Source organism: Grammomys surdaster, unplaced genomic scaffold (assembly GCF_004785775.1).
Source record: "Grammomys surdaster isolate TR1022 unplaced genomic scaffold, NIH_TR_1.0 262, whole genome shotgun sequence".
NCBI lineage: Eukaryota > Metazoa > Chordata > Mammalia > Rodentia > Muridae > Grammomys > Grammomys surdaster.
Window position 1 is genome coordinate 4,525,777 of NW_021604703.1, and position 14,275 is coordinate 4,540,051.

The 14,275-nt window shown below is 39.6% G+C and overlaps 1 protein-coding gene across 2 annotated transcripts in view; it reads left to right on the forward strand.

Annotated features, from left to right (window-relative positions):
- The window catches only part of Sec24a (SEC24 homolog A, COPII coat complex component), a 65,440-nt gene that overhangs the window by 16,176 nt on the left and 34,989 nt on the right, over positions 1–14,275 (forward strand). Inside the window, exons 3-9 of one of the 2 annotated variants that reach the window (XM_028775991.1) lie at positions 2,554–2,724; positions 5,348–5,425; positions 5,931–6,088; positions 6,290–6,462; positions 8,210–8,312; positions 10,568–10,694; positions 13,364–13,473. In XM_028775991.1, coding sequence (XP_028631824.1) covers positions 2,554–2,724; positions 5,348–5,425; positions 5,931–6,088; positions 6,290–6,462; positions 8,210–8,312; positions 10,568–10,694; positions 13,364–13,473 — 920 coding nt within the window. The remainder of the gene's footprint in view (positions 1–2,553; positions 2,725–5,347; positions 5,426–5,930; positions 6,089–6,289; positions 6,463–8,209; positions 8,313–10,567; positions 10,695–13,363; positions 13,474–14,275) is intronic. The other variant, XM_028775992.1, reaches the window with a different exon arrangement.

Consider the following 14,275-nt stretch of genomic DNA (forward strand, 5'->3'; position numbering starts at 1 on the left):
CACCTGGCTTTAATAAAATACAAATCTTTTTTTTGTTCTAACTTGTGTTTTGTTAAATATTAAGCCATCGAAACTTTGTGGTTAGACATTTTTTGGTGTCAGACATTCTTTTTAATGCTGAGTTGGGAGTGTACCTTGCCCTGTGTTCTTTTGAATTGTGTGAATTGTCATAGATGTGTGGGTGCTTCCTTGATAAGGGAGTTGCAGGGCAGCAATCTTATCTTTACTTTCCCAGTGCAACGCTGATTAATCCTTGCTAAGACCTATAATGTTTATTAATAACAAAGGTTTTTCCATTGGTTCTGGAGAATTTAACAGTATTAAGATGACTTTTTCAATGTTTTCATATTTGGCTACATTTGTTCCTTTGGTTTTATAAAATACAAGCGTACTATTAAGTAAAATGTATTAACTGTGTCAGCAATAAGTATAAAAACAATGAGGCTTTTGGTTTGATTTTGCTTTTGTTTTTTAAGTCTTGGAACCAGAAGTGGGGGGGATACATGCCTAATAACCCCAGCATGTGAGGCGCTGCAGATACTCAATGGCCAGAGTGTTGGTTGCTCTTACAGAGAGGCCCTAGGTCTGGCTCCTGACACACAGCCATCATTTTAGCACTAGGAGATTGGATGCCCTTTTATAGTCTCTGGGCACTGTATGTATGTGCTTCACAAACATACAGACAGACAAAACACCCATACACTTAAAATAAAATAAATAAAACTTAAAAAAAAAAACAGTCTTCAGGAGGCTGATGTAGGAGGATCATGAGTTCAAAACTATATAGCTAGGCTTTGTCTCAAGAGACTGGAGAAGGGAGGGCTGAGAGTAGAGCTCAGCTGGTGGAGTGTTTGCCCATCTAAAGCTCTAGGTCCCCAGAACCTCATAAACCAGACATGACAGCACCCAGGAGGTAGAGGCAGGAGGATCAGCATTCACAGTTACTTGAGTTCATCTGTGCTACATAAGGCTGAGTTACAGACAGACAGACAGACAGACAGACAGACAGACAGACAGACCAAGAGACCAAAGAACTGAAGAAGTGACTCCATGGCTAAGAATGTGTACTGCTCTTACAAAGGACTTGAGTTCAAGTCCCAGCACCCACATAGTACTCAAAACTGCTAAAACTCTAGCTTCAGGAGATCCAGTGTCCTCTGGTCTCCACCATCACCACATACATATTCACATAAGTAAACAATCTTAAAATTTAGATGTTTTGTGCATGAATATTTTGCCTGCCTCTATGTAAGTGCACTATATGCATGCCTTATACTATGCCAAAAGTCAGAAGACAGCACTGCATTCCTGGAACAGAAGTTATAGATGATTGTAAAACTTAGTATGTGTTATAGAAATCAAACACCGTCATCTACAAGACTCTACTGTTCAGTGTGAATGGACGAGCGCCATGGTGCACATGTGAAGGTCAGAGGATAACTTGGAGACGTTGGCTGGCTCATGTTTGTTTGTTTGTTTGTTTTGAAACAGGGTTTCTTTGTATAGCCCTGGCTGTCCTGGAACTCACTCTGTAGACCAGGCTGGCCTCAAACTCAGAGATCTACCTGTCTCTGCCTCTCAAATGCTGAGATTAAAGTTTCGAACCACCATGCTTTAGACTTTTCTTTCTTTTTGAAGGGGTTTGAGACAGGGTTTCTTTGAGTAACCCTGGCTGTTCTTGGACTCAGAAATCTGCCTGTCTCTGCCTCCTGAGTGCTGGGATTAAAGGCTGTGCCACCACTGCATGATCTCATTTTTAAGCAGAGTGAGTGTGGATTTATTAGAGAAAAGTGAGAAGGAACTCCCTTAATGACATCAGAGCACTGAGAGAGGAATACCCTATCATTTCATTTTAACGGGTCATACCAGGCAAAACCAAACAAATGAAATAAAAACTGGAGAATTAGCATAATACTCTATTTTTAGAAAGTAAATAAAGTGAATAAAATGTACCAGACATGGCCTCACACATTGGTAATCTCAGTATGTGGAGACTGAAGCAAAAGGATTACATCTTGTTTGAGGCCACTCTGTACTAAATAGTGAGACCCTGTATTTTTTTAAATGCAAATTTGATATGATAAAATTGGCAAATTTTATTCATTTTAATTTATTCTTATTATTTCTTATGACCTAAAGTTTTTATGATCAGTTAATGAAAAAGATAATTAGAATATTCTATTACTCTTGAAATGATTTGGTGCTAATGTATGTATATGCGTTCTATGAGAAAGAGGTCTTACTATGTAGCCCAGGCTGATTTCTAGCTTGCTGATCCTCTTGTCTCAGCCCCCTGAATGCTTAGATTAGAGAGTGGCTGGTTTATTTTTATTGCTTTAAGAACTGACAGATATGAAGTATAGTAAGAAAGAGTTAGAAAATGTAGACTCTGCACATGGAGGTACAAATTCAAGAAGTTAGTATATTTCTATTAATTTATTGATGGCTATTTTTATTAAAATGTCAATTTAGAAGTCTACTGGGTTTTAGTAAAGATTGTTTGGAACCTTGTCTTAAGTTCTTACATGACGTGAAAAACCCATGTTTCCATAGGTTCTGCACTTCCCTTACAGAATCCACCTCTGCCTCCCACTTTTCAGCCAGGAGCTCCTCCTGGGCCCCCTCCAGCTGGAGGCCCACCTCCAAGCCGGGGCCCCATGCTCCAGAAAACACCTCCTAGGGCCGCACTCCCACCTTCACTTAACTCAGCTGTCAATCAAGAAGGTAAGTGAGTGAAAGACAAAGCTCAGAATCTCAGCTCAAGGCAGAAAGAGAGTGAGAATGTGGTCTATGTCATGTACCTTAGAATTATGTTTCTAGGGGCTGGAGAGATGGCTCAGAGGATGAGAGCACTGACTGCTCTTCCAGAGGTTTTGAGGTAAATTCCCAGCAACCACATAGTGTCTCACCACCATCTATAATGGGATCCTATGCCCTCTTCTGGTGTGTCTGACAGCTACAGTGTACTCATATGAATAAAACAAATAAATCTTTAAAAAAAAAAGAATTATGTTTCTAGAATACATTAGTGTTAGAATATTTTAGGATCCTTCTTCAATCTGTTGCGGGGGGGGGTTCCTTCCCAAGCTTGTGGTTTTTTGTTTTTTTTTTGTTTTGTTTTTCCATAAAGCTACAGCTACATCTAAGTTACTTGAAAGATAACTGTGTATTTGGTGGCACATACCTACCTGGAATCCCAGCTATTATAATCCTGACTTAGAGGCTCTCATGAGGTGCATGATGATATCCCATCTCAAAAAGCAAAATTTAAAAGGCCTGCATTTTACTTTTCATTTATGTTTGTTTGTTGTTTTTCAATGCTGAGCGGCAAACCCAGGATCTTGTGTGTGTTAGGCAATCACCCTGCTATTGTACTGCAGCCACCCAGCCAGCAGCCAGCAGCAACTTCCTTTAAACACGCACACATACCCCTCCCTTCTGTCATTCTGTGTGCTTGTATAAGTGTACCTGCATGTATGTCTGCACCACATGCATGTCTGGTGCCCAGGTAGGCCAGAAGCCCTTCAAGTTCCTTACAGCTGGAGCTATAGGCAGATTTTAGCCACTAAGTGGGTGCTGGGGATTGAACCCAGGGGCTTGTGTGTGCTAAGCAGTCATTCAACCACTAAGATATATTCCTGGGTCTTCTCCTGCCAGTGTTTACATTTTTATTTTCACATTCGAGCTTTTTAAAATTACTACTTAAGGTACATATTTAGAATGCAGTGTGATGGTTTGATAGATGTGTAATATGTGCTAACCCATCCAGTAAGAATAATTAGGTAATGAGGATACCTGCCATCGCAAGCACTTGACATTCCTTTGCTTGGTGAACATTTATAAGCATCTCTTCCAAAAAGCATGTCAGCACTTGGTAGCTGAGGCAAGAGGATCTTAAATTCAAAGCCACCTTGGGCTGTATAGTAAGATCTTATCTCAAAATAAACTAAAGCCTTCAAGATATTCTGAAACATTGTAATTGTTTTTAACTTAGTCACCTTTGTATTTTGTAGAGCCCTAGAAATTGTCCTAACACTAATTTTGTACCTGTTAACCAATTTCTTTTTTACCTCTGTTAACATCATCTAATTATAGTTCTCCTTTTACATTCTTTGAGATAGCTCTTTTAGTCTCTCTTTGTGTGAATGAGAGTGTATGAATGTATACTAGTCCTCTTTATATGTTTGGCTTATTTCACTTACTTCATTTAGTATTCTCCTTCCTGTTATGGCTCATATTTCATTGTGGAGCTACACCTCCACTTCTTTATCTGTTTATTCATTGCTGCACACTGTAAGTTCATCCCATATCTTGGCTATTATGTGCAGTGTCCAGCAAATGAGAATTCAGGCATCTCTTTGATGTACTAATTACAATATTCCTAATTTTTGTTTTTTGAGGCACTTTGGATACTTTTCTGTAATAGCGTACTGTTTTACATTCCCAATAGCAGTGTGGAAGAGTTCTGCTTTCCCACATCTTTGTCAGAATTGGCTTGTTTGAGAGCTTTGCTGTTTGTATCTTTCTGTCTCTTTTGGGATGGGTTCTCATGTAGCCCTAGCTAGCTAGCTTCACTGTGTAGCCAAGGATGACCTTAAACTCTTGATTCTCCTGTCTCCACCTCCCAAGTGCTAGGACTATAGATGTGCTCAACTTTTGTTTTTAATTTTAAAATAGACTTTCATTACATTTGTGTGTGTGTGTGTGTGTGTGTGTGTGTGTGTGTGTGTGTGTTGAGTACACCTTGTAGGAGCTGGTTCCTTCCTTCTAGCATGTGTCCTAGTAGTCAGCTCAGTTCATCCATCAGGCTTAAACTGAACCATGAGACATCTGTAAAGATTCACTTTGATTATTCCTCTGTATGTGTCTATGTGTGGGTATGTGCACATGTGTGCAGTGCCCTCAGACACAAGAAAAGAGTACCAGATCCCCCCTGGAGTTGGAGACACAGGCATTTGTGACAAGGTTCTGGGAACCCACTTCAGGTCCTCTAGAATTGCTCTTAACCGCTGAGCAGTCTCTCTAACCAAATTTGTTGTTGTATTTGTATTGGTTTTGTTTTTGAGATAGGGTTTTACAGTGTACCCTTGGAAGTCCTGGGCTCACTATGTAAACCAGGCTGGTCTCAGACTCACAGAGGTCTGCCTGCTTCTGCCTTCCCAGTGCTAGGTTAAAGGCATGTACTAAAGGCTTGTGCCACAGTACCTTATAACATGTTGACATTTTTGATAGGCTACAATTTAAATTTTTTTCAAAGGTTATCTAAATTTTTAGGTAGTAGTTCATTTCTTGAAGAAACTCTAGTATTCATTCTTATTTCAGTCTTGTTGTTGAATTTCCTTTTTAGGTATTACATCAAATGCCAATAACGGATCTATGGTGGCTCACAGTACTTATGATGAAATTGAAGGAGGTGGCTTCTTGGGTGAGATGCTATGAGTGTTTCTCTTTCAGTATAGAAGTAATATGTGTTCATTGTATGGAACTAAGAGAAGTAAGTTTATGGTGTGTACCTGTAAACACTGTCGATATAGTTAGTGTCTTCATCCTGGAGCTGGAGCTTTAGGCTATGTGTACTGCACTTTAATCAGTTACACGTATTTAAATTCATGTACTCAAGTCCCTAAATTACATTTAGAGTGTATTCAAAAGTTTTTTTAAATGAAAATTTAGTCTGAATATAAAATTTATTATGTAATATGGAAGTAAATTAACCATGCTAAACTTGTGTGTATGTTTATGGCTACAGTCTACATTAACTAGATTGAAATCACGCTCTTACTTCTTACTAATGATTGCTTCTCTTTAAGTTGATAAATGAAGTTATAATTCAAAAGCTGGACTTAAAACCCTCATAATTTAACGGATCTTTACCGTGATTTTAAGTATCTGGAATATAAACTAGAACTTAAAAGTTCCCTTGTTTCTAGCAACACCACAGCATGTTAATCAGAACCCCAGAACAAGCCGAAGTGTGGGATCTGCATACCCCTCCCTGCCACCGGGCTACCAGAACAGCGCACCACCTGTGGCCGGAATGCCACCCTCCTCCCTCAATTATCCAAGTGGCCCCCAGGCCTTTACTCAGGTAAACTTTTTTTTAATATATTTTTTTTACCTTTTTGCTCAAGATAAAAACATGAAGAAAGTTTTAAAAGGTATTTTGAATACTTTAAACCATTGAGGATAATAATGATATTTCATAATTCTTCTGTACATTCATATTTCTCTAGACCCTAACCAAGCCCTACATACATACAAAAGTTACTCACTTTGAAACTGTCTGTAGACTCCCTTAGGTGCTAATCATTTAACTGCAAGCATGAGTGGATTAAGTCTTCATCCAGAGGGTCTAAGAGTTGTCAATCTTCTTCAAGAAAGGAACATGCTTCCTTCGACACCATTGCAGCCTCCGGTCCCAAATTTGCTTGAAGACATCCAGAAACTCAACTGTAACCCAGAGTAAGGCTTCAAATACTGTTTTTTTTTATAAACATGGCAGTATCTGTGTTTTTAAGTTGTCTGGTGTGCTTTTTTAGGTGTTGTGGATAAGTGGTCCAGACTGTGTAGCATAGGACTCTGTTATTGCTTACCTGAAATTTGCATGCTCTAAATTAAGAAATGGAGCTGGCTGTCTCTTACAGAATGCAGCCAGCCATGCTGCCTCCCCAGTCTACCCATTTTCTGAATTGCCCAGTGTTCTTAGCACACTTTCCCTAATACTTGGTATCTCCTTACTGTTCTCTGAAGCTTTCTCCCAGACTCTGCCTCCCAAGTGCTGGGATTAAAGACATGTACCACCAACACCCAGCCTGGCTTCAAACTTTATTCCCTTTGACTTAGTTTCCCAAATTTGAAGATATTATACTCAACTCTTTATTCTGTAAATAATTTAAATGTATGTTGTAAAGACTCAAAAATTCTACAATTTGTAATTTTGAAATAATCTTTTTTTTCTTTTTTTCTTTTTTTTTTTTTTTTTCCCGAGACAGGGTTTCTTTGTGTGGCCCTGGCTGTCCTGGAACTCATTCTGTAGACCAGGCTGGCCTCGAACTCAGAAATCCACCTGCCTCTGCCTCCCAAGTGCTGGGATTAAAGGCGTGTACCACCACCGCCCGGGTTGAAATAATATTTTTAAAAGTTTTAGTAAGACTGGTCTTCAATAAACTTTGACCAGGTGCAGTGGTGTATTCCTGCAGTCCTAGCTGATTGATAGAGTTGTAGGAGGATCACTTGAGCCTAAAAGTTCAAGACTAGCCTAGGTAGCATATCAAAACCTATCTACAAAATAATAAATATGTTAAGTAATTAATTAATTTTAAAAGGTTTTTGTTTGAGGATTTGAGTCCTCACCTACTAATTTCAAGGTAAGATTAATTACTAGTCCAGACTATTTTACCTGGAAGCCAGAGGAGCCTATTCTTTTTGTTTGTTTGGGGTTTTTTTGTTTTTTGTTTGTTTGTTTGTTTGTTTTTTCTTTTTTTAAAAAAACATTTTTTAAAAATTTGTTTTTAAGATTTACTTATTTATTTTATGTATGCGAATACACTGTTGCTGTCTTCAGACACACCAGAAGAGGGCATCAGATCTCCATTACAGATGGTTGTGAGCCACCGTGTGTTTTCTGGGAATTGAACTCAAGACCTCTTGAAAAGCAAGCAATTGCCGGGCGGTGGTGGCGCACGCCTTTAATCCCAGCACTCGGGAGGCAGAGGCAGGCGGATTTCTGAGTTCGAGGCCAGCCTGGTCTACAGAGTGAGTTCCAGGACAGCCCGGGCTATACAGAGAAACCCTGTCTCGAAAAACCAAAAAAAAAAAAAAAAAAGAAAAGCAAGCAATCAGTGCTCTTAACCACTGAGCCATGTCTCCAGCCCATTTGTTTGTTTTTTGAGAAGGTTTCTCTGTGTAACGTTCCTGGAACTCAAAGAGATCCACCTGCCTCTGCCTCCTGAGTGCTGGGCTTAAAGGCGTGAGCTACTACTGCCTGGCCTATGATTAGTTTCTTGAGACAGTCTCACTGTGGTGGATGCTGGATTCATAGTTACGTGTGGTCACAAATGGCAATTTAAATAAAAAATTTAAAAAAGTCTGTAATTCATTTGTAATCTAATAAGAGTATTAAGATAGGCACCTCTATCTTTTCTTTTTTTTTGGTACTGAAATTATGACCACAACAGCAACTGACGTGTACTTTTTTCTCCTCTGACAGGTTATTTCGATGCACGCTGACTAGCGTCCCTCAGTCTCAGGCCTTACTGAATAAAGCCAAGCTACCTTTGGGGCTGCTACTCCACCCTTTCAAGGACCTAGTGGTATGCTTCTTTTTTGTGTGTGTTTTTGTTTTTTGAGACAGGATTTTTCTGTGTAACAGCCCTGGCTGTGTTGAAGCCCTCTTTGTAGACCTGGCTGGCCTGGAACTCACTGAGTCCTGGGATTAATGGGACTACAGGTGTGCGCCACCACAGCCAGCCCAGTGGTATGCTTCTTTAGAGAGAGTAGATGTGGGAATTATCTGAGTGGTGAAGTAGTTTTGCAACAATGTAAGAAATGAATAAAGTCTGTTATGTGGCAGAGTTATTTTCTTTTTAAATTTCTAATTCAACCAACATTTTTATTACAATTTAAAAACAAGGTGAGTGAAGTATTATTGAGAAATCCAAGGGATGCTACGTAGATGGGCAGAACTAAAAAGATGGATGCAGGCTTGGTGATACACACTTGCAGTTCCAACACCTGATGGGAGGATTTTGAGTATTTATCTAAGTTGTAAATTACCATTAAAATAGTTTCCCCTAGCTTCTCGACTCTGCTGCTCCTGGAGTGAAGTCAACTGCTCTAAGAAGTTGCTGCCCACACATTTATAAATAAAATAAAAGTTGTTCCATAATCTAAAAAATGAAGATCACTTATGTCCTAAATCTCCAGGACCTAAACATGTGACCACATGCTCTTGAGTATTAGTGTGTGGGTGGTAGGATTTTGTTTGATGGTTGAGTTGTGATATTGAGGGTTATAATGAGGGTCTCATGCATGGTAGATAGGTGCTGCACACCTGAGTTAGACTACCCATGCCCTTTATTGACTTTCATTTGTTTGCCTGAAGATGCTGTTTTGCCGTGCAATAGCCCTTACAGGCCTGCTGCTTATTATATAGCTCAGAATGGCCTTGAACTGTTAAGAATCCTCCTGCCTCAGCCCTCAAAGTACTAGAATTACAGGTATTGGCGACAATGCTCAGCTTCCCTTATTGAAGTATTTTAATATTAAGACTGAAATTTTGTATCTTTTTATTTTAATGTTGTCTGTGTATGATGTAGATATGAGTTCAAATGCATGTGGATGGAGGTAAGACCAGCTCGTGAGTCAGTTTTCACCTTCCAACCTTATTGAGACAGGGTTGCTCTTGTTTCTGCTGTGCTGTGAACTCTGGGCTAGCTGGCCTAAGAATTTCTGGGTGATTCTCCTGTGTCTCCTCCTCTCCCACCATAGGATTAGTGGGGTTACAGATGCTTGTCACACCATCCAGTTTTTGACATGGGCTCTGAGAATCAAACACAGGCTGCCAGGCTTTTACTGTAAAGTGCTTTTACCCGCTGAGCCAGATCCCTGACAGAATTCTTTTTTTTTTTCTTTTTTTTTTTTAATTGGATGATTTATTTACATTTCCTATGTTGTCCCCTTACCCCATCCCTCACCACCCCCTGACAGAATTCTTAATGATAACCCTTAAAGACTTTTTTAAAATGTTTTTTTTGAGGCAAAGTTTCTCTGTGTAGCCCTGACTGTCCTGGAATTCATGTTGCATACCAGGCTGGCCTGGAACTCAAAGAAAGTTCTGCCTCCTCCCAATTACTGGGATTAAAGGGATGAGCCACTACCACCCAGCTAATTAAATAAGCCTCTTAATATAAAATTAAAATTCCCTAACAGTTTCATTTTTCATTGCTTTAGAACGTACTTTCCTGTGATCTGAGACAGGAGGATTATATGAGTTCAGGAGTTTGAAACTAGCCTGGGCAACATGGTGAGCCCTGTCTAATCAAAAGAGAATGGTGTCTTGGGAGGCAGAGGCAGGTGGATTTCTGAGTTCGAGGCCAGCCCTGGTCTACAGAGTGAGTTCCAGGACAACCAGGGATATACAGAGAAACCCTGTCTCAAAAATTGAAAGAAAAAAAAAAAAAAAAGAGAGAGAGAGAGAGAGAGAGAATATGGTGTAGCTATTTCCTTCTCCATCTGTCCCTGAAAACACATTGTATCATGTGTACTGTGTACTGCCTTGGTTCTGCAGTGAGATGTTTGATGAAAAGAGTAGTTTTCTAATAGATACATTTTCTTGTGGACACTGCCCACATGTGATGTTAGGAAATTAGTTCTTGCGCTGTAGCCCAGCCTGGCCTCAGACTTGCTACTGCCCTCCTGCATCTTCCTCTAGCATGGAGGCTGTAAGTGTGAGCCTCGGTACCCACACGTTTTGTACAAGATTTCACTCCAAAGTTAAAGTCTCACTAGTTTGGAAGGGGTGGATTAACACCTTGGCTCTGTTTTGTTTTGTTTTGTTTTTTTTCAGCAGTTGCCTGTGGTCACCTCCAGTACGATTGTGAGATGCCGTTCATGTAGGACTTACATCAACCCTTTCGTCAGCTTTCTGGATCAGAGAAGGTGGAAATGTAACTTATGTTATCGAGTCAATGATGGTATGATTTTTGAAACATTCCTTAACATTTGACAAAAAAAAACAAAACGTATTTTTGTTTGGGTGGCATACACCTTTAATCCCAGCACTCAGAAGGCAAAGGCAGGTTAGAGCTCTGAGTTCAAGTCTAGCTATCTGGTATACAGAGTAAGTTTCAGGACAGCTAGCGCTACACAAAGAAACTCTTATCTTGAAAAAACCAAAGGGGGAAAAAAAACCCATATTTGTATTATGTGTATATGTGTCAGCGTGTGTCTCTGATGAGTGCAGGTGCCCTTGGAGGCCAGAGGCATCTGATCCCTGGGCAGCCGGAGTTACAGTGGTTGTGAGCTACCTGATATGGGTGAAAGGAAGTGAATTGGGGTCCTCTGCAAGAGCAGTATACACACTTAACAGATAAGCTATCTCTCCTGCCCCTTAAAACATTTTCTAATTTTTATTTGCAACGTAGAGAAACCAGATAATAAAAATATGAAATGACAAGAGAGTCATGCATGGTAGTTCACCATTTTAATCTCTGTATTTGTAACACAGAGGCATGTAGATCTCTGAGTGAGAGACCAGCCTGGTCTACATAGAGAGACCCTGTCTTGAGAAAGAGACATAGAGATAGCACATGAGCCTGTAATTTTATCGACCAACAAGTCTGATAGTAATGGTGAAAGCCTATCTCGAAGAAAACCAGCCCTTTTATTTTCTTGTATACAGATGATCAGTCCTTCAGTTCAGATAGCTAACACTAAGGTTCTTTTTACACCTTTATACTTAGAAATAAACGTATACTTTGGAGCAGAAATGGGATAATCACCATTTTTACACCATATTTTACATTTACCACACTGAGCACATAAATTGAGTAGTTTACAGTGTGGTCTGAGACTTTCGTCCTGTTCTGTTGTGACTGGTCTCACGTCGCTGTGCAGCTGAGGATGCCTTGATCTTCCCGACCCTCTCTCCCCTGCCTTCTGAGTGCTGGTGTTTAGGTGTACACTGCTGACCCTAGTTTATGAGATGCTAGATATTGAGCCCAGGACTTCCTCCATGTTAGGCCAGCGCTCTGCCAGCTAAACTATCTCCAGCCAGAAATACTTTTATTTTGAAGTTGTTTTGTGTGATTCTCCCCTAGAATAAAGACAATAAACCCATAGAGTAGCGGCTGCTTTCTTCACTCACTGCTTTTAAACACAGTACTCGGTTGGTTGAATGCAGGCCGATCCGTAACTGAAGAGGTCCACTCCCTCAGTAACTACTTTATAATTTATATTTGAAGATATCAGATAACCAACAGCATTCTGTTTGAATTCTTAGCACTTGGGATTCAGAGACAGGAGGTCATTCTGGGTATTATACAGAGAGTTCAAGGTCAACCTGAACTGCCCCCATAAGACCTTGACTCAAAAAGACAGAGAGCAGGGAAATTTTTAAATGTCTTTCTGGAAGAAATTTTCATTAAGAGTTGAAACTTAATTTAATGTGGTGTCACATACCTGTAATCTGAGCCCTTGAGGAAGTCTAGGCTAGCCTGGGCTACAAAACAAAACCAAGTAATTTCCTACTTTATAAAAATTCAGGAAAAAAATATAGTGTTAAATTTACCTTTAAAATCTTAAGTGTATGTGCTGTAATGCACACATGAAGTTGTGATAAAGGTTGTAGCCTCCTGTCTATGCTATTGAGCCACTTAATGGACTATAGTTTACCCTTTGAGTACATAGCGGTTTTAGGTTGATTGTGGTTGTTGTGATTTGTTTGCTATTTTTTGTTCTCCGTTCGTGTGTGTGTTTTGTGGGGTGGAGTATGTATGCCACAATATGCACATGGAGGTAAGAGGACAAGTTGGTAAGAATCAGTTCTCTCCGTCCACAATGTGGGTTCTAGGGATCAAACTCAGGGTAAGCTTGGCAGCAAGTACCCTTATCAGTTCAGCCATCTTGCTGGCCCTTTGTTTGATTTTTGAGACAAGGACTCCCACTGTACTCTAGTTTGGCCTGGTATTTGTTGCTATGTAGCCTAGTCTGGCTTCTAACTTGGTGGTGATTCCTTGGCCTCAGTTTCTCACATGCTGAGATTACAGGCATGCACCACCTCATGAATTTGTTTGTTTGTTTGTTTGTTTGTTTGTTTGTTTTGCTCCACCAGCCTAAGGATTTTAATCTTTAAACAATTACTGGGAAACTAGGTTCAATGACAGCTAATTCCTAACATACTCTGAGCGTAGTGAATTACAAGTAAAGGCAATTGGTGTTGTATAAAAGCAATTGGTGCTAATAAAACTTGCTGATCCCTTCTGGCTTTACCCTGAACAGTTGCGCCGTCACTGGCGGGGAGCAGCCTTCTGTGTCAGAGGTTAATGTCTGTACAATTGGGAGGTTTAGGAAAACAACTGGCATTTAATGAGTTTTTAATCATCCCTTCAGGCTTATTTGGAAATCAGTAAGGATTTAGACAGGACACTGGGTGCTGGAGAAAGTCACAGTGATTGCAGCTGTCTGCAAAGCTTCTTACTGCCATCTATTTTAGGAGTTTAAATAGAACCCTTTAAAAACTCAATTGGTTCCTTTATTTTTAGTATACTATACATTAAATTAATTACAACACCTAAATTAATAAAAATCAAAATGTAAGGTATTGAATTGATCCTTTTATTAATAAATTGTTTGTGTTGCACAGTTCCTGAAGAATTCATGTACAACCCTTTAACCAGAGTTTATGGAGAACCTCACAAAAGACCTGAAGTCCAGAATGCTACTATTGAGTTCATGGCTCCTTCAGAGTACATGGTAAGCGTTCTGTTTCTTTCTTTCTGGAGCAGGTTGTGTAGTTTGTTTGTTTTTGATGTACTAGGTAGCTGTGGTTGGTCTGGTATTTGCTGGTTAACTGAGGCTAGCTTCAAAGTTCCTATAATTCTGCTTTAGACTTTTGAGTAATGTGATTACAGTTGTAAGCCATGCCCCCAGCCATTATACTGAATTTTAGTAAAATAATAGAGTATCTTTTAACAAAGTTCTCTTTTTTAGCTGAGAAAAATTATTTGTTCAACAAGTAGAAGTGCTTGGTATACAAGCACAATGACCTGAGTCCCCTCCCCAGAACCCACGCAAAGCTGCAAGAGGAAATCCTGGTCCTGGGAGTTATATTTTGACTTCCATACATGGACTATGATGTGCATGTACTTACATGTATACACATCAAACACATGTCATGTACATACACATGTAGTTAGATTAAAATGTTCAGAGAATAAAGGTGTGTGTGAAGTTCTACTTCAGTATGTTGCCTATATCAAGAAATTTTCAATATAATAATGGAATCATATTTATATCTCAGTTAAATCAGACTTCTGTGTTTTATAAATAATGCTACGTGATCTCAGCATTTAGGAGGTAGAAGCAGGAGGATTAGTTCAAGCCTGAATTATACTGGACTTAGGCTATATACCAGTATGGGCTATATAAAATCTTCTTCAAAAACAAATAAAAAATGGGCTGGAGATATGTCTAGGGGTTAAGAGCTTTGGGGCTGGAAGGATGACTCAGCAGTTACAGAGCACTGCTGTTCTTCCAAAGGACCCAGGTTCAATTC